Raw genomic sequence first — 21,494 nt, 5'->3', positions numbered from 1 at the left:
CCAGTCTTTTTCCCTTCGCGAACGAGAGGTTTCGATCGCGAACGCAAAGCTTCGCACCTCAACCCTTCATGAACGCGTTCTGCTTGTCGCGAACGTGAAGCACAAAACGTGCCAGTCCAATTTACTCTACGCGTTCGCGAGAGTACCTTCGCGAACGCGAAGAAGAACACACCAGAAACCTGAAGTCTGCAGAAAACCAGATTTTCTATGTCCGAAATCATCCTGTAGCCTATCCGAAACTCACTTGAGCCCTCGATGCTCCAAACCAAACATGCACCCAAGTCCTAAAACCTCATACGAACTTGTTCGCGCGATCAAATCGTCAAAATAACACCTAGAACTATGAATTGAACCTCAAATCGAATGAAATTTTCAAGAAAACTTTAAAACTTATATTTTCACAACCGGACGTCCGAATCACGTCAAATCAACTTCGTTTTTCGCCAAATTCGGCAGACAAGTCATAAATATTATAGTGGACCTTTATCGTACTGCGGAACCAAAATACGGACCCGATGTCAATAAATCCAACATCAGTAACTTCTTAAAAATCATTAAGCTTTCAAACTTTTAATTTTTCATCAAAATTCCATATCTCGGGCTAGGGATCTCGGAATTCAATTTCGGGTATACGCCCAAGTCCCAAATCACAATACGGTCCTACTGGAACTGTCAAAACACTTATCCGAGTCTGTTTGCTCAAAATATTGACCAAAGTCAACTCAGTTGAGTTTTAAAGCTCTATTTCACATTTTAATCCATTTTTCATATAAAAACTTTCCGAAAAATTTTACGGACTGCGCACGCAAGTCGAGGAGTGATAAATAGTGCTTTTCGAGATCATAGAACACAGAATTAATTTTTTAAATTTAAAGATAACATTTTGGGTCATCACACTGTATGACTGACTTGTGTCTTATTATCGAAAATATTAATTCGTCCACCAATTTTCAAGTGTACTCGGTATATTAATATTGCCCCCTCCCAGAATTTGTAAGAGAATAAAAAAGAAGGGGGAAAAAAAGAAGAAGGAGAGCAACTAAATTAGAGCATAAAAAACGAAAAGTTTTTCGTCTATTTATTAGTTAGGCAAAATGGTCTAATATCCCACTAAATTGTGAAAACAGAATTGTTGGAGTCATACATCACAAATCTTGTACCTTAGATGACAAAAGTCCAGTAGCCAAAAGAATGACCAACTTAACTGAAACTATCACTAGCTTACACTCAAACTAAGTCCCACGGGACAATGCAAGAGGCGTAAATCAGAATTTAAATTTTATGAATTCTTATCGCGATCTAAAGTTAGTATACAACAATAATCGAATTTATAGTCAAGTATTATAGATATTTAATCAATTTTTTATTATTATTATTATTATTATTATATAGGATTTGAATAAAAGATACTGGGTCAAGTGAACCCATAACTTACAAACTAGATCCGCCTATATTTCTAATAACTGTTGAAACGCCATCTTCCGAAATGGTTTGGCAGCCCCTCCAAAATGATATATAGCGGAAACGGATAACAAAATGCGCAAAATTTCTTGAAAAGTCTGGTGTAGTATCTATGCAAAAGACAAGACACCTTCAGTATCAAACTGATGTCCATCAGCTGCAGACCATATGGCTATTCTACTAGTACTAGTAATAAGAATTAAAACAAAAAATGAGATAATGGTAAAAAGAATTAGACATCCCTCCAAAAAAGCAAAAAATAGAGAAAAAAGAAACAACGTTCAAAAGCAAAAACAGTTGCAGAAGTGTTATACTCTACTCTTTCCATGCTGGACAACATAAGATTCATCTGCGTTGGCTAAACGATCTTGGAACATAGCCCACTCATTTGTACACCTCTCTCTTACCTACAATACAGATATTCATCCATTTTAACCTCCAGTACAACAACAACAACAATAAGTATGCCTCAGTCCCAAATTAAACAAGTTGGGGTCGGCATTAATCAAGTTAAAGAACCTACAGAAGTTATCAATATAAATTTCAGGTGACAAAAGATATGCTTACCCCTTCCCAAGGAGCTTTACCATTTTCAGACTCACCCTGTAATCCAAAAGAAAAAATAATACAAAAGAAGTAGGAACATGCCAAAGAATGATTAAAAGAGCAACTTAAGTAGGATAAGTAATCAAGTAATTTATGATTCTACAACAAAAGACTTATGGCGGCCATGAATATACCAATTAATTTAGCTGGAATAAAACTTGCTGCAAAAACCTTTACTGGCATTAAGTTGTTTGCCATTGTATTGGGGGGTCAGTAAAGGTTTTACCAGCAATTATACGTGGTGCTTGTAAAGATCCCAATTATCGCCAGTTTTGTATCCCATAGAAAGAATGATGATATGGTTATAGTAACACAAATTTAGTCCAGGAAATACTAGCTTCCCCCTCCTTTGACACCCAAAAGCTCAAAAAGAAACAGTAATAACTACTTTTAAGAAAGAAAGGTGAGAACAGTTTCATGCACTAGGATATATAGTCACATATGGAGAAGCACAGCAACAACAACAACAACATACCCAGTATTATCCCACACTGTGGGATCTGGGGAGGGTAATGTGTACGCAGACTTTACCCCTACCTTGTGAGGATAGGGAGGTTGTTTCCAATAGACCCTCGGCTCAGGAAAGCATAAGCAGCACATTAATAAAAATATAGACAAGAAGATACAGTACCAAAAAACCATATAAAAGCAGAATAAAAACAACAAGATAGTAAGGTGATCAACAATGAAAGAAAACAACACAAACCTACTACCAACAGAAAGCGACACTGCGTGTCAATACTACTGTTATGAACACTCTAGACTACCTACTCTACTACCTTAATTTTTGACCTCCATATATTCCTATCAAGGGTCCTGTCCTCGGTCAGCTGAAGTTGCACCATGTCTTGCCTAATCACCTCTCACCACCTCTTCTTTGGCTTACCTCTATCTCTCCGTAGGCCCTCCAATATCAACATCTCACACCTCCTCACCAGAGCGCCTGTGCTGCTCCTCCTCACATGACCAAACCACCTAACTCGCGCTTTCCACATCTTGTCCTCAATAGGGGTCACGCCCACCTTATCGCGAATAACCTCATTTCTGATCCTATCTAACGTGGTGTGCCCGCACATCTATCTCAATATTCTCATCTATGCTACATTCATCTTCTGGACGTGAGCGATCTTGACTGGCCAACACTTAGTCTCATACAACATCGTTAGTCTGACCACCACTCTGAAGAACTTACCCTTAAGTTTCGGTGGCACCTTCTTGTCACACAAAACACCGGAAGCGAGTCTCCATCTCATCCATCTCGCCCCGATACGATGTGTGACATCTTCATCAATCTCCCCATCCCCCTAAATAATCGACCCAAAGTACTGAAAACTCCCTCTCCTAGGTATGACCTGCGAGTCTAGCCTCACCTCCCCTTCCCCTCCTTGAGTCTCGCAACTGAACTTACACTCCACGTATTCTGTCTTGGTCCAAATAACTCTCTAAATGTTCATATAATTATATCCAAAGAAGCACTAGTTTCTCTCTTCTAGCTAATAATTTCTCTTCCTCGTCCAGAATAGACATAAAGGAGATCTTCCTATCCCAGTGTAACGAAACGGAAGAAATAATTAGGTCCTTGTCTAAAGAGAGGTGTATCCAAGATATGAATTTGATGGATTTAGTTTGCAAAGGTTTTAGCACTGCATTCACTATACTTTTGATATTATTGGTTTAGTTTTTATATTTGTTGAAATTTTAGTGATTTTTCATATATATATATATTTAAATTCTTTGGTGAAAGTATTGGGTCCGGTTGAACCTGCAACACAAAGGTTGCATCCGCCATCGTCTCTGAGCTAGCCTCTTAGATGATGCTTCAAAGTGATCAGTCACGACTTTTACAAATTATCACATACATAACAAGAAAAAATCATAGGATTAGATTATTTTACAGATGCTTCAGATTGAAAGGAATGAAGATAAATGAAAGGAGAGGAATTTAAGAGATAAGGCTTTTTCTTTTTTAAATAGTGGACGAGTTTTTAGGGAGTCAAGGATTAGGATGAAAGAACACATGCTTTTTCCGTCCAAAAGCGAGTGGAATCAGAGAGTAGGAGACTCCATTTGATGAAACTTTTTGTAACCATAAACAGGCCTGGGGATTGTGAACAAATAATTCATATTAAGCAATTCAGATGCGGAGCCGGGATTTGAAACTTATGGGCCGGGGATTCTAATCTTTTAAGTTATTGGGTTCTAAATTAATAATTTGTACATATTCAATGAATTTTTTAAGGCAAACACATAGTTTGGACCAAAGCTACTGGCCGAACCCATAGCTTCTACTCTCCCTCCGCCCCTGTTAAGCATACTCATTTCTTTGTCTTTATTCCTAATGATTCCAAACAATAATAATATTCTCCATTTTCCCTTTCCTTCCGTTCCTCTTCTCTCCTTTTTTGTTGCTTTCGAATGGTCTTCTTTTCCTTTTTCTCGATCAGAAACATCCATTAAGCTTTGGTGGTATTACACAGACTTGCCATAACACTAGTCCACATGAGCTCAACTGCTACAATCACCAACAAAAAGCTTGATCTTTATTATCTCAAGCACTTGGAAATTTCCAGGCGATTGAGTTCAACTTTTACATATTCGAGGATTGGGTGGCTGACTGAAGAATTCACAATCACAATATGAACTAGGTTGGGAAAGTAGCTAATGGGTCGGTGTTCATGGATTTGAGTTCTCATAAGATGGGCACGAATCAAGAACTTCATAATCAGGGATTTCCGCATATATAAAAAAATTATTACTTATATCAATAAAATGTAGCTTTCTGGAAATGAACATTGACTGACCTGATTCCCTAGAGAAGGAACAAATTGATGCACAATCCACTGTGAATCAACAACACCAATTTTTTCATGAGCAGGCTGCACAAACCATGTTTAAAACAAATTAAAATTTCGCCAAAGAGTCCATCATATCTCAAATAAGTCTAAGCTGAGAAGATAATTCTCAGTTGTATCTAACTTTTCAGTTTGCAGCTCTCCTTTTACCACTATTCTACTACAATTCAAGAATTTATCTGGAGGAACTAAGAAGTAATAACCTCTACACATCTTCTCAATGCGAAATCCAATCCCCATCCATGCACCAAATCATTCTATAATCAAATCAAGTAAAATAATCAGTATAAATAGCATATGAAATAATAGAAGACACTCGTGATCAGGGCAATTGCATCTTGAAAGGATTATAGTGAGTAAAAAACACATCGCTAGTTGACACATCTGATCCCAAGAGTAAGAACTACCTGAATCATATGCCAAACACATCGCCATGCTTCTCGAGAGAACACAGGAGCCATTATTTCCACAAAACTGAACAAGAAATCAGACCAATAAAATAAGATAAATCCTTTAAGGAATATACTAGGACTCAGAGGCTATTGCTTGAGTTTGATCAAGACACCCAGTTTCTCATTTGGAGCCATAATTGCTAAACAATGATCTGTTTTAGAACGTGTATGATTTTCCAAAAATAGAATATTTTGAGACTACTACTCGAGTGAGAGAGAGAGAGAGAGAGAGGGTACGCTGCACAAGGAGGCAAACGTTGATTGCTGCACCAGCCTGGTTTCTCATCTGTACTCCTGTTGATCAATCCACACAAAAATTTTACATGTCGATGAACATAAACTAGTTTATACAGGCATTCCATCCAAATTAATTGAAAATAGATTAAAATTTGAATCAGAGGAAGGATTCAACAGAATGTACTTGTGAACTTCTCTATCATCCCTCCTTTTAGTCATCTGCCATGTCAATCCACTGTTGGGTTCAAGAGCAGGCTGAGAAATCTCGAGGCCATGTTTTTTAACTAGTCTAATATACCTGGCATACTCAGGCGGCCAAGATTAGTCCGAAACAACATATATAAAGAGAAAACACGGATGCTTTCACTTTTGAAAAGGACGAACCAACTAAAACATCCAGGGAATAGCGCGTACTTCTCTGCATTGAAGTGCTCAACTCCAAGGTCTTCATCCCATATAAATATGTAATCATAGGCAGCTACTACATCAGGATGTAAAAATCTCTTTGCATACCACCTGATAAAGGAAAGAGAAAGACCAATATTAGATGGAAAAAATAAAAGAACACAAGTTATTATATCCAACAACTTCCTCAATTTCCGTTCAATTTATCATCTTAGAAGGACAAAATCAATGGATCCAAATATGCTAGTTAAAAGAGGCTACTGCCTAAATAGAACAAAGTTCTCGCATCACATTACTCTTTGATTGTTGCATCTGATAGATAAGACTTAGAATCCCAAAGCTAATACCTAAAATCAAAGTCTTACCATTTGGTCTGTTTCCTCACGCTAATGTGAATTGCTCGCTTGGACCACTCAAATTGATCCCATTCACTCGTTCGACCATCATAATGGAAAAGCAAAATTTGAAAATCCTCTGAAAACTAAATAAAGCATAGAAAATAAGACTAGTACATGGGATGCAATGTTAAGTAAAAGAGCTAAAGTTGTAAAGATATCCTTTTAATGGAATCACTTCATTTTTATTACCTTTGTAACCGCTGCATCAATGTTGTTCATTTGACTCAAACCAACAGTAAATGTCACCAAGTACTTTGGCTTATTTGTTAGATCCTGATAATTCCACAAAATTTGTAAGATAACTGCACCTAAATAAAGCACCAGGAAGCAAAACACAAAGTATAAGTGACAAACTTTATGACAACCTTCAGGCTTTTCCTTTCTGTAAATACAGAAGTCCTAATGATGCATTCCATAACTCTTCGAAAGCATTACATATAGAATAGGTTATTGTCTCTTAAACTAATGCAAAGCTGGAAGCACATGTCGTTCATTAGAGAAGTAAAAACTTGAATGACAGCCTAGGGTTGCAGCTAAAGTCCTTGCCTTCAGCCTCACACTGCTAAATATATAATAAACAAGAAAATGAAACCAAAACTTACCCAGAAATCAATGTCGCTGATGTTTAATCCAAAAATTCATAACATAGACATGCAACGGAATCTTATAAAGGCAGGACGTTGAAGTATCCATTTTTTTTCCAGAAGTGACAAATGCAGGTATCATACACTATAATGAGCAGACATTCCTTTTCATTTTTTCTTTATTTTTTCAAAATCGGAGTTAACCAATGATTATTTGATATGTCTGCATCATACCTTACTTGGTTCACCCCACAACCTTCTCAAGTAAAAATCTGATTCAGAGACCACAATCCTTGGTGGCAATGACTCCGCACCACGAGGATTTATTGGAACATATATCTAGAAAATCAAAAGCATTAATACTTTAGAGATGCTCTGATTCAACTATATCATTATCAAGACAGCTGAAACATATATTTTAACTCCTTTACATATGCAAAATAATCACGTAACCAGCAAGTATATAATCAAGTTTCTCATATGTCTCCAAGCAACTACCAAGCTTGTTATTGAACCAGTAACTAGAAAAAGTTAGGATACTTCAGACTATGAGCTCTGCGTATAACCGTAAGAACGTCTCAATCACCACATGGTGCTTTTGAATTTTATGATGTTACTATATCCAGTTGTCCATACATGGATGTTCAAGTCTCTAATTCCAGAATAAAGAGACTCTCAACGGAGTACCTGATCTAACGATGATGTTAGAAGAATGTCTTAATACCAACTAGTTGATATCGTTCCTATGGACCCTTAAATTCCATAATGTTCTATTCTACGCTGAGTTTGCATCATTGTAAGGTTTTTGCGAAAATTTCCTTTTTGAGACTTAACTTGTTCCCTTTTATCACATTCAATCATCATATTATAGCAACTAGAACTGGTGCATATGGGGAATCTACACAGAATGTAGTCAAAACATCTCAAATGGAAGTATTTGCACTATCAGTGACAATTTTTAATATTATCCCATCTTGTATGACCGCGTATGCATCTGACTATTTTCATTTCTACGAAATACACCTTGTAAGTGTGTTCGGATTTACGTCCACATAACTTGATGGTTTACAATCGTTATATTGAACTTGGCTTTGCTTGTATCTTCTTAGCATAGAACTCCTTCACATCTTTTTTCTAACTTTATGTTAAATCTTTATCTGTCATTGCCATTCTCTTAAAAAACTAATCTAGGTATTTGAATTGTCTGTATCTATCCAACATAATCCATCTAATCTCATATCAACTTTATTGTTTAATGAGGCTTACTTACAATGCATTAATTTGTCTACCTCTATTTTTCTAAATTCTTTACTCTCTCGAGTGTTTCTCAATAATTCCAACTCTTATCTGACTCACTGACTGATATCATTAATTAACATAATATCAGTTGCAAATAGCATGCACCATTGAACTTCTTACCACATTCTGTATATTATTGATTCGCTCATATATAACTACTGAAAAACTAGTACGAGCGTGAGGCAGCTCTAAGGAGTAAACCCACTATTATGGGGGAACTCCTATGTATTTCCCCCATGATCGCTTCTTCATTCATATATTCTATGGAATTTATATATTTGTGATGCATTGGTTTCTTCTCAAGCATCCAGAACAAAAAACATTATTGGCATGCTATGATATGATTTATCTAGTTGAGTGTATAACATGCATAAATTCAATTTGATTCTCTATCACCACTATACTCTATCAGTCTTCCAAAAGTTTCATCATATGGCTCGTCATATTAATACCATGAAAGCTCCCTCCATTTTTAATATCTCCTTCGTTCTTATATGTGGGAACCAAGATATTTGCTTCTCCACTCATTTGACATATTTCCACTCCTTAATATAACATTGAAATGATTGTTTATCATACTACGCCGAAGTCTCTAAAGCACTTTTAAACCTCTACAGGGATATCATCTGGACAGAGGAAAATGGAGACTGAATAACTATAAGAAACTCTACTGTTGAGATCCAACAACCGCCATAAAAGCAGGCTTTAACCATTTACAATACTCACAACTTGTTCTCTTTCAAAAAATTTCATTTTCAAATAAAGAATTCTCATGCATTTATGTCTGTGGACATTGAAACTATTCCAGTAAATAAAGTTACAATAGACGAGAACATCTAAGCTATTAGCACGGTTCTTCACGCGGCAGTCGAGCACAAGCTAAAAGCAGATTTTATCAAATCCTATCCAAAAATTAGACTACAAAATTGATTGGGCTCTGATAATGGTAATGTTTATCACTTTTTATTTTCCCACTAGGACACTACTCAAGCTAGGCAGATAGGTGAGGAACGCCTTCTCTGGGAAACAGTTTCTCGTCTGCAACTTTTATATGATGCTAATTATTTTCAACCTCCAAACTAATCATGTTCAAAATAAATGGGCTATGTGAAACCGATGGTTCTCTCAGGCACTTTCAAGAAAAAGATTAAACCAGACTGGATGTAATTTAACTGCTATGCTAAGGCCTTAGTGGTAAGCATACAAATTACTCCATGTATGATAATTTTGTTACTCTATATATTGTTACAGGATAAGTTTTATAATAAATCTTTGAAGTTGGCACCAACCCTAACATCACATCTTTTCCTTAGAATAATTAATCAAGAAAGGTTCGATGCACCTACCCTTGCATTCAATTTTACCAAGATTTGGCTCAAAACTAACCAGCTTAGATTACAGACAGTGAACCCAATATTCACTACCGCAAACTTCAATTGCAAAACAGGAGCAGAATGGCCTAAATGAAATCAGCAATTTGCCAAAAACCTCATAAAACTTTGTAGTGGCCCAATAACACAAATATGTGCATCTTGTTGAGCCAGGTTTACTTCAAAGAGTTGTTTTAAAAAAGACTATGTAGATAACTAGATACCAGGTCCAGGACTGGCATGAAAAAAGCACAAAATACAACATTTTTTCTAGACACCAGAAAGGGACATTCAGAACATGCAGGAAATAATGAAAGTAGATTTTTATCGACATAATGATAGATACACATTTAAGAAGTAGTATTAGCATAATCGATCCATTTGGCTCTCTGAATTTGTTGCTATGGAAATTCACAAGTGTTCAATATTCAACAGCATAAGGCATAAAGATGTCGATTCAAAGAGTTATCCGTGGATTTTGCTGGCCAAATTAACACCAGTTGTTTCTTACTGGAGTACCAAAATTTTATTTTGCTAGATAAGTCGTAATGAGATTCCATCACATGATTATACAAGTGAATCAACATAGGGAAGTTGAAGGTGAGAATAATGTAAAGGATCCAAGTGAAATACATACCTTTGGATTTACAAGATTCTCTGGAAAAAAGCGTTCAATTGAAGGTCTACGATGGTCATCACCAAAGGCTACATCAATAGATGACATAAGACTTGAAGGTAAAGTAATCTGCAAAAGACACCAAAAATTACGAGGAATGATAAAAGTTTCTTAATTAACATCAGAGCAAATATGGAAAGATTGGGCTAATTACCTCTGTTAGAGAAACATATGGAGATGAAATGCCAATAAAATATCCAAAAACCATTCCCATGATTGTAGTTATAACAAGTCTGCCTCTATCGTTCGATCTTCTGAAAGCCCCACTGAATTAGAAGAAAGAAGACAAAGAAGGTAATTCTAAGGTATATGCATCGACATAAGCTTCAGTTCCAAACAAAATATTTGGTGAAATTGATTCAAGTATAAATATTGTCCACAAACCTGCGATATAAGGTTCCCATTGTGATAAAAGTTGTTCAACACAAAGGTTAGCAGTAATAAGCAAAAACCAATTCTTTGAGCAACCTCAGCATCCTCCACTTTCTAAGAAAGTAATCTTGACATTCCTGAAAGATGAATCCTATTAATCATGGCGTCAATGTGAGAGTGTTCACATCTTTAACCTCGCAGTTTAATGAATAAAACATGATGGAGGCAAATAGATCCATACAAGCGATACCAAGTGATTGAGATTTATACTTACATTAGGTCCAGGTTTTGCTAGGAGTTTTTTAAGTCTGATCTGTTTTGAGACTTGTATGCCCGATAGGAAATATAGAAAACTTCTAGTGTTAAAGAACCCCAAATTATTGAGTATTGCAATAAAATGGATCCAAAAGGAGTGCAATAGATCATTCAATCAGCTACACCTGCTTCTCAGTCCAAAACTAATTGAGATCGGCTGTATGAATCATCTGACTCGTTTCACTCTATATTTGAGCTCATTTCATCCCAATATCAGTTTTCTTTAAGAAACTAGAGCTCCCTAAACACTCATGGCAATAAGACTGCTAATGAATACCAGACGTAATGTAATTCAAGTTAGGATTTTCGTAATTTCTGGACAAACAGGTAAACGGATATTACTACTTGCGTCCATATTAATTATTTGTCTTTTAAAGTTTTTGCACACCCTTAAGAAGAACATAAATTAGGATTAATTATAAGAGTATTTATTTGTCTAAACTACCTTTTATCCTCACTGATTGACACGCCACTAACTGGGGCAATAATGGTGAATTTAGAAAAAAGTAACATATGCTTTCGAAATCTGTAAAAAAATTGGAACAAATTCATTTGCCAAAACGACTTATAATCCCCACATTATAACTTGTTCACTAACCGAACGAGCCCTATTTGGATTCAATATCATTTGTGCAATTGGCCATGTAAAAACTAGGAAAAATATAACAGAAATTGAACTGTTGAGAATGCATAGAAAACTCGGTAGAGAAAGAATCGTCATTTTCAACAGTAGTGAAGAAAGATCAGAGTTTTCATGAATTTACCGAATTTTTCAGGTGAGAGAAGGGATCTTTCCTTAGAGATCGGTATAGACGTTTGGCTTTTTTGAAATGTTAAAACTTTGAAACTGAAAGTACGTAAATTTCTTGCCATCATGGAACTCCATGCCACATAAATACTACTCAGTATATTGGTGTAAGATATATTAATTTACACTGAAATATTCAAGGTAATTCTGACCAAGAACAAATATATTGGTTAGTAACATTAGTGTAAATTTTTATCGTGACAGATATATTTACTACATTAAAATGGTGGAAAAACTAAGAGAAACTTTTCCTGGGTGATACCCGATAGAATGATTTTATGAATAGAAATACTTAAACTTAATTTTGTGACTAGAATAATACTTAAACAATTTGGCCGATAGATTTCATCGGAAGAACGAATTTGGCCACTAGATTTCAATTCCCTACTCACACAGCTCACCCAATTTAGTTTAAGTAACTAAAAAATAAAAATATCAAGGCTAGCGGTGGCAAACAGGCAGGTCGGGTAGGACACGGGCGGGTCAAAAACGGATTATGCAAGAACATATAAAATATCTTACATGCCCATATTTAATATGAATAGAAAATAGGTTAATCGGCAGATAATATGGATACTAGCTCATACTATGTGTAGACACTGAAATTTTAGCAGATCAAGATAAATCCTAAATTCAAGAAAACTCTTGAAATATTAGGAGTCTATTAAGGTTACTTGGTGGCTACTCCACACAAATCTTAATTCATACCTATAAATAAGGCTACATATGTCCTTCAAAGACAATCTCAGAAATTTTATAAACTCCCGGAATATACACAATGAGATCAAATATACAATCTCTGAAATTCCATTAAAATCTTAGAATATTCATTAAGAGATCAAAGGCATGTCAAATATGTCTTGCTTAAAGTTCTAGCAACATTCAAGATCCAAATGGAGTGTTGCTACATGCTTCTTGATCATCAAATACATCAAGGAAATGCATATCATCCTACGTTCGAGAAATACGCCGTTAAGGTCCTCGAATTACGAATAACAAATGGGAGGGAAGAATCAAGGGATAAACAGAGTTGTAACCCGCAATGTTTATCAATAAAATTCTTTTTTCTTTATAATTGTTTGTGATTGCAGTTTTATTTTTCTGCACAAATTTATTGCAAACACTATGCATGGCTTCTTGAACATGATCACTTTTGAGAATTTCTACTCTCCCAAATTTGAGGAACCCCAATTTTAAGTCTTTGCAAATGTAAAAGTTAAACCCATTAGTTATCCTTTAAGTATCCATTTTTAAAGTAGATAATATGGATCTTATCCATATTTCACCTATTTTTAAAAAATTAATTATCCAACTCATCTTTTAGTGGATAATATGGATGGATAATTATTATTTATCCATTTTGTTGTCACTAATCACGACCATACGCGTCCATAATCACTTACAAATTGATGAATAGGTGTCCATAATCACTTGCAAATATAGAGATTTATTAGTAGAATATAGTCAGAGTAGATCTAGGATTTCAAAAAGATACATGTACTATAGCGAAGATATGGATTCATCATTTAAATTTGACGGGTTCAACCATTGGTTCTTACAATTGAACCAATCACATTTTTAAAATTATAGGTTCAAGTTTTCCAAGTTTTAGTAATTTTTTACAATATATATATATATATATATCAAAAATATTGTGAGCAGGTGAACTCATTGACTATATGCTACATCCTCAATTGCTACTAATAATATAGATATTTGGTTTAATTATATAAAACTAGTAATTTTATCTTCACTTTGAGCGGTCATGAAAGACCTCACTAAAACTTAAGAAATACTCTTTTGATACTCAGAAATCAGAATATTAGTGTCATGTCATACCCAAAACTGGGATGGGACTTGATTGGCACCGGATCGAAACTAGCTACCCGTCCAGCAAATCTTGGATTAAGATGTACTAAGAATCATACTAACTAATCTCATTAGTGGGCTCTGGGGAGGGTAGTGCGTACGCAGACCTTACCTTAACCTGGGGTAGAGAGGTTGTTTCCGATAGACAATCGGCTTCCTCCCTCCAAGAACTCCTCGCCTTGCTCTTGGGTGACTAGAACTCACAATCTCTTGATTGAAAGTAGAGGATGTCTACCACTAGAGCAATCCACTCTTGCCACAAACTATAGAATGCATGCATACTAATACTATGCTAAGTCATGCGGCGCTAAAGAGTTCTGTATATAAAACTGTCTTTAGCGCGTTCCCCGGAATGCTAATAAAAGATTGAATACAATTAGAAAGGATCCCCATTGAAAAAAGAGGCAAAAGTAAGCTGGATTTTAAAATGAAGGGTAATTTATTGCTTTAACTCTTTTTTTAATCTGCACTTACTTTTTCAATTAATTGATGTGCTAATTAAGTAAAACGTTTAAGGAAAGATAAAAATAATTTAGACAAATACCCTTATAGTTGAGGTTTTTAAAATTTTAAGATTATTTAAAACCTTAAAAGAAAGATAATATAGACTTGAGAGAGTAATATAGTAAAGTGAACACATTCTTAGACTCTTAGAGTCTCAAGCGGGAGCATTTTCATCTATACCCAGTTTTGGAGTCATAATTAAATTTATATCCATTTTGCACAAAACTTTGCAAGTCTACTCACTTTAGCCTCAACTTCAGACTTATTGGGTTTGAAGTTACAAAAAAAATTAGTTTAAAGTGCAATGCACTTAAAACTAATTAAGTCTAAAGTGAAAAAAATGCACTTAGAGATGCACATAAGACCAAATAGGTGTGAAGTGTAATAAATATTTTTATGCACTTAAGGTCAAATAGGTCTGAAGTGAAAATTTGTACTTCAGATGCACTTAAGGCCAAATATGTCTGAAGTGCAACTAATTTTTTCATGCATTTAAGGCCAAATAGGTCTAAAATGAAAAAATTGCACTTCAGATACACTTAAGACCAAATAAGTCTAAAGTGCAACCAATGTTTTCATGCACTTAAGGCCAAATAGGTCTGAAGTGAAAATATTGCACTTCAGATACACTTAAGGCCAAATAGGTGTGAAGTGCAACTAATGTTTTCATGCACCTAAGGCCACGTAGGTCTGAAGTGCAAATTGCCCAAAAATAGAAATTTATTTTCCGAATTTCAACAATCCGATATACGATTTAACACCTAAATCTACTCAAAATGAGCTCAAATTTGAAACATAGCCTTAAAATATCATCAAAAATAAATTCCAATCATTAATTTGTCAAAATAACAATAAATCTAATAAATCCATTTTACAATTAAGAAGAAGAAAAAAGCTTACGCAGTAGTAAAAAAAATAAAGTACCGCAGCAGTTCATCACTGTAAAATACCATAAACTACCTTAAAATATGCTCACAAATACCATATGAATTCATTGTCACCTTTATTTTCACAGCAAAAGAGGAGAAGAAGAAGAAGAAGAAGAAGAAGAAGAAGAAGAATAAAGAAGAAGATGATGATGAGGAGGAGGAGAAGGAAGAAGAAGATAAAAAAAAAAAAAAAAGAGAAGGAGAAAAAGGCGAGAAGTTATTTAAACTTTGGGTACTAGTTAAAGAAAATTTAAAAAGTGAATAAACAGGCGCGACCAAATAGGACACTCTCGAGTATGCCACGCACAATTATGATATGCTATTAGCATAATGAGTTATTAATCTAGTATACAGAATTAGGGGGGGCACTAATCGTGACTCTAGGAATCCTTTTACACGTGGATAGTAAATTGCATGTAAGTGGTCTTCCAAACTTTGTCAAGCCATTTTCCGTTCCCAAGATCACTCAATACTAGCCAAAGAATATATTCTCAATAATTTCAATGACTTGGTGTATATACGGTCAAAATCGAGCTCGCCTACAATATGGTAGGTCAAGTTCGGAACATGGCAATAAGGACTGAAGATTGACCCTAAGTCCCACCGGGCTAGAACCCGGAATTGGAACTCCCGCCTTCGAGAATATCGAGGTCATGATCCCGGAATCGATCATAATCCCAAATTAGCTCGAAGAAACATTGTTAGCATAACAAAAGACCTAAAAATCCGTGATCGGTCAGATATTACGGCGGGAATCTCGACACGTATCAATGAGGGCAATCGGCAAATCAAGAGATTTTTTAACTTTTATGAAATTGTACCTAAAGTAGGACTACTCTACTATATAAAGGGGGTCTAATGATTTATTTAGCACATTGTAACACATATTCCAAAGCAATACATTATTATTTTTCTCTTTAAGCCCTTGTTCTTCTGTATTGTGATACCGATCAAAGTGCATCTGGCTCGAGGGTGGCTAACCTTCCGAGATTGAAACTGTCCAATTCATGTGGTTTGAATTTACTTTATCATTGTATATTTCAATTGCAACTTAATTTATCACTTTGTATCAAGTTAATCCGCGTATCTTTAAAAACACATACAAATTCAATTGTTATACGATTTTGAGGGTAAACAGTTTGGCGCCCACCGTGGGGCTAAGGATAATAGTGGTTATTTGATACAAATTTTCCAAACACACACTACTTTACATTTATTCTTTGAAGTGTTTCTAGTTTCAGGTTAAATATCAAAATGTTAAAGTCTCAATCAGCACCCCTACATCTTGACAATGAACCCGGCCATCGCGGTGAAAATAACAACATAGTGGCCAGTGATGAGGTACCGCCCGTTGATCCCATCGGAATTGCGGTCGCGAACCCGATTGACGCTAATTTACATGTGACTATCAATGAAAACCTACCTACCAATCCCGATAATAGCGTTCGTGAGGGAACCCGATCGGCAGCTCAAAATACACAAAACATTGGAGGAGACGGGATCAATTTACGAATGATCTCCGAAATGTTACAGGCTCGACAGGCGGCGATAACTCAGTTATAGAACCAAAACCATGCACCGAGCAAAATTGAACCCGATCCGTCCCGGGAAGTCACCCGCAAGGATGAACCGGTCGCAGAGAGTTCGAATGAAAATGAATCGGGGACTAATCCCGAGATCATAAAGATGCTTGAGGAACTGACAAAACAGATAGAATCGGGGGAGAATAAAATCGAAGCTAATGACAAAAAGGTGGAAACCTACAATTCCAAGGTCGACCAAATCCCAGGCGCACCGCCGATATTGAAAGGCTTGGATTCCAAGAAGTTCATGCAAAAACCTTTTCCTCCGAGCGCGGATCCAAAGCCAATCCCTAAGAAGTTCTGCATGCCCGAGATTCCTAAGTATAATAGAACGACCGACCCAAACGAGTATGTTACCTCCTACACATGTGCCATCAAAGGGAATGACTTAGAGGATGATGAGATCGTGTCTGTCTTGTTGAAAACATTCGGAGAGACCCTGTCAAAAGGAGCTATTGTATGGTATGATAACTTACCTCCTAATTTTATCGATTCATTTGTTATGCTTACAGATTCTTTCATGAAAGCACACGCCGGGGCTATCAAGGTCGAAACCAGGAAGTCGGACCTTTTCAAAGTAAAACAGAAGGATAATGAGATGCTCAGAGAGTTCGTTTCCCGATTTCAAATGGAACGGATGGACCTATCACTGGTCGCTGATGATTGGGCTGTTCAGGCTTTCACCCAAGGACTCAACATTCGGAGGTCGTTGGCTTCACATTAATTGAAACAAAATTTGATGGAATATCCGGCTGTCACTTGGGCCGATGTCCATAGCTGGTATCAATCGAAAATCAGGGTCAAAGATAATCAGCTTGGAGCCCCTTCCGGGTCCGTGTATCCCGTCAGAACCATCGACAGAGTCAAGAGAGACATCGATCATGTACCGAGATCAAACAGGGTTCGGTATCAGCCGTACAATGGGGACCGAAGAAGCAGTGGGTCCGGACAGAACTTTATGAGAAACGAAAGGAGAAGTGATCGAGGTTAGAGCAACTGGGACTCATGAGCAATAATAGCTTCGACAGGCCCGTCGGGCCTAAAGAAGCGCCAAGATTATCAGAGTACAACTTTAACGTCGATGTCACTGCTATCGTATCTGCCACCGGACGTATCAAAGATACCAAGTGGCCTAGACCTTTATAGTCTGACCCATCCCAAAGGGATCCTAACCTAATATAAAAATATCACGGCACTCATGGACACAGAACAGAAGATTGCCTACAATTTAGTGAAGAGGTGGCTCGACTGTTCAACAACGGGCATCTCTGAGAATTCCTGAGTGATCGAGCCAAGAACCACTTCAAGAACAGGGATTATAATAATCAGACCGAGTAGGAAGAGACTCATCACGTCATTAACATGATCATTAGTGGAGTCGACATTTCCTAGGGTCCGATGCTGAAGCGCACCAAAATATCCATCACAAGAAAAAACCGAACTCGGGATTACGTACCGGAAGGAACTTTGTCTTTTAACGACGAAGACATTGAATGGATCGTGCAGCCCCACAACGATGAACTAGTAATATCGATACTCGTAAATAAATCTCAAATTAAGTGTGTGTTAGTTGATCCAGGTAGCTCAGCCAAATCATCAGATCAAGGATCGTGGAACAACTCGGCCTATAAGATCAGAATGTACCAGCGGTCCAAGTCCTGAACGGGTTCAACATGGCATGCGAGACCACTAAAGGGGAGATAACATTACCAATGAATGTCGCCGGAACCGTACAGGAGACCATGGATTCACAACATGAGGGAAATACCCTCGACACTGCACCAGGTGCTGAAATTCCCTACACTCGGAGGAGTCAAAATGGTTTATGGGAAACAACCGACCGCCAAGGCGATGTTCGCGGTCGATGAGGTGATCCCGGCATCCACACTCTCAACAACGGAGGATCAAATATGGGGACAAATAGCAATCACCTATACCAACCACACCCAGATCGGAGGAACGAGGGGTAGATGAGGACGACGACTACGGAGTCCCCAGATCTTTCATAGTTCTCGACAATTTTGATGCCACAAAATCAACAGTCGAGGAAATGGAACAAGTCGTACTAACCGAACACTTGCCTGATCGAAAGGTATACCTGGGCACGAGGTTAAGCCCCTAGTTCAGGAAAAACCTCATTCAATTTCTTATAGCTAACAAAGATTGTTTCGCTTGGTCCCACCTTGATATGACAGGGATCCCGCCGGAGTTAACCACTCACAAGCTAAGCATGGACCCGAAGTACCACCCGGTCAAGCAGAAGAGGAAACCCCAGTCCGAGGTCACACATGCTTTCATCAAGGATGGGGTATCTAAACTCCTTAAAATAGGGTCCATTCGGGAGGTTAAATACCCAAATTGGTTAGCAAACGGGGATAAATTAAGAATGTGTGGACTATAAGGATTTGAATAAGGTATGTCCCAAGGACTCCTTCCCTTTGCCCAACATCGATCGCATGATCGATGCCACGGCCAGCCATGGGATTCTCAGTTTTCTCGATTCCTACTCCGGGTACAACCAAATACAGATGAACCCGGGTGATCAGGAGAAAACCTCATTCATCACTAAGTATGGCACGTACTGCTATAACGTGATGCCGTTAGGATTAAAAAATATTGGTGCCACTTACCAACGCCTAGTAAACCGAATGTTCGAGGAACAAATAGGAAAATCAATGGAGGTTTACATTGACGATATGTTGGTAAAGTCCCTGCGAGCAGAGGACCATTTAAAACATTTGCAGGAAACCTTCAGCATACTGAAGAAATACAATATGAAGCTGAGCCCAGAGAAGTGTGCATTCAGAGTTGGATCAGGTAAATTCCTCGAATTCATGGTATCCAATCGGGGAATCGAGATCAACCCCGACAAGATCAAAGCCATCAAAGATATCACGGTTGTGGACAACATGAAGGCCGTGCAAGATTAACCGGATGCATAGCCGCCCTGGGGTGATTCATCTTGAGGTCCTTCGATAAGAGCCACCGATTTTTCTCACTATTGAAGAAGAAGAATAACTTATCATGGACCCCGGAGTGCCAACGGGCCTTAAAGGAACTCAAGTGGTATCTTTCAAGCTCGTCGCCGCTTCACACGCCGAAGACAAATGAACAACTATACATGTACTTGGCTGTATCAGAGATAGTGGTAAGTGGAGTCCTGGTCCGAGAAGAGCAAAGTACATAATTTCCTATTTACTCTGTTAGCAGGATTCTAGGTGAGGCCGAAACTAGGTACCCCCACCTAGAAAAATTGGCGCTCGCTTTGCTAAGCATCTCTAGGAAGCTAAAACCATATTTTCAATGTCATCCTATATGTGTCGTGACTACTTACCCATTGCAAAATATAATGCATAAACCTGAGCTCTCAGGACGATTGGCCAAATGGGCCGTGGAAATCAGCGGGTACGATATTGAATATCGACCTTGGACCGCCATTAAATCTTAAATTTTGGCAGACTTCGTGGATGACTTTACGCCTGCCCTAATACCTGAGGTCGAAAGAGAGTTGTTGGTGAACTCGGGGACTTCTTCGTGGATTTGGACCCTCTTTAAGGACAATGCCTCGAATGCACAAGTGTCCGGACTTGGCATTGTATTGAAGCCACCAACAGGCAATGTAGTTAGATAATCTATTAGGACTGTAAAATTGACTAACAATGAGGTAGAATATGAGGCCATGATTGCAAGTCTTGAACTAGCCAAAAGCTTGGGGGTAGAGGTAATCAAAGCTAAGTGCGACTCCCTCCTTGTGGTGAACCAATTCCATGGGACGTTCGAGGTAAGAGAGGAACGAATGCAAAGGTACCTGGATAAGTTGCAGGTAATATTACATCGATTCAAGGAGTAAACTCTACAACACGTACCTCGGGATCAAAAAAGTGAGGTCGATGCCCATGCTAACCTAGGGTCGGCAATCGAGGACGATGAGTTCAACTTGGGGGCAGTCGTACAACTCATGAGATCGGTGGTAGAAGAAGGCTGCGCCGATAAACTCAACAAGCCTGACTTGGGACTGGAGAAACAAATATATACAATATATGAAGACCGGAAAACTTTCCTCGGATCCAAAAGAATCGAGGGCCCTACGTACGAAGGCAACCTAGTTTAGCTTGTCCGAATACGGGACCCTGTTCAGAAGAACATTCGATAGCCCACTCGCAATATGTCTAGGACCAGGAGATACTGAGTACGTTCTGAGGGAAATTCATGAAGGCACCTGCGAAAATCATTCAGGCGCCAAATCATTAGTTCGAAAGGTAATCAGAGCCGGCTACTACTGGATCGACATAGAAAAGGACGCGAAGGAGTTTGTACGAAAATGTGATGAATGTCAACGGCATGCTCCGATGATTCATTGTTGCTCCCAAACATATACGCAAGTATACGTAGTCGACAAGTAATATAGGATTGTAAGTCCAGATATCGTACCCACAAGGACTTGTGATTACTATTCACTAAAATAAACTAAGACAATTAACCTATTCAAGCAAATCCTAACGTATAAATATTTAACTAAAATTAATCTAGAGTAACAAATTAATAGATTAAAGAAAATAACGACAAGATTAAAGACGAATTCAATGTGAGTGAATATTCTAGAACTATGGGTTAGCTAACAATCCCGTTGAATTTTCTACTTAAATTATCTAATTAATTTATCTGGTTTATTGGTTGACAGGGTTAATATTGCTCATAGTCTTCTCCCGAAGTACTGCTCGCCTATTCAAGCTATTCTAACGTATATATTCCTATGGAATTAGAATTAACAAGA

The 21,494-nt window shown here is 37.5% G+C and overlaps 1 protein-coding gene across 5 annotated transcripts; it reads right to left on the bottom strand.

The window, feature by feature from the left end:
• Nucleotides 1–1,385: 1,385 nt before the first annotated feature.
• Nucleotides 1,386–11,935, bottom strand: LOC104110619 (uncharacterized). 5 transcript variants are annotated; one of them, XM_070196319.1, is made up of 16 exons: nt 11,792–11,935; nt 10,725–10,849; nt 10,495–10,606; nt 10,302–10,409; nt 7,230–7,334; nt 6,601–6,684; nt 6,379–6,494; nt 6,023–6,124; nt 5,793–5,906; nt 5,609–5,665; nt 5,327–5,393; nt 5,123–5,176; nt 4,869–4,943; nt 2,029–2,064; nt 1,776–1,868; nt 1,386–1,571 (listed from the first exon to the last, which is right to left on the bottom strand). In XM_070196319.1, exons 2-16 carry the CDS (start codon nt 10,742–10,744, stop codon nt 1,449–1,451), a joined length of 1,266 nt encoding a protein of 421 aa, XP_070052420.1. In that variant the 5' UTR covers nt 10,745–10,849; nt 11,792–11,935; the 3' UTR covers nt 1,386–1,448. The 5 variants fall into 5 exon arrangements, with proteins under 5 accessions (XP_070052420.1, XP_070052419.1, XP_070052422.1 ...); XM_070196318.1 differs by having other exon boundaries at nt 10,725–10,863; nt 11,792–11,808; XM_070196321.1 differs by lacking the exon at nt 11,792–11,935 and adding an exon at nt 11,473–11,732.
• Nucleotides 11,936–21,494: the final 9,559 nt, after the last annotated feature.

This window comes from Nicotiana tomentosiformis, chromosome 2, assembly GCF_000390325.3.
Source record: "Nicotiana tomentosiformis chromosome 2, ASM39032v3, whole genome shotgun sequence".
NCBI classification, from domain to species: domain Eukaryota; kingdom Viridiplantae; phylum Streptophyta; class Magnoliopsida; order Solanales; family Solanaceae; genus Nicotiana; species Nicotiana tomentosiformis.
Note: the sequence above shows the minus strand (reverse complement) of the source record. Positions and strands in the feature narration are given on the sequence as shown.

Bases quoted from the DNA above. Each gene is read 5' to 3' on its own strand.
- LOC104110619 (XM_070196319.1), bottom strand. From the start codon at position 10,744: ATGGGAACCTTATATCGCAG. The intron at 5,907-6,022 runs GTACGCGCTATT...TGAGTATGCCAG, and splicing joins GAGCACTTCAATGCAGAGAA to GTATATTAGACTAGTTAAAA. The intron at 5,666-5,792 runs GTACATTCTGTT...ATTGATCAACAG, and splicing joins GATGATAGAGAAGTTCACAA to GAGTACAGATGAGAAACCAG.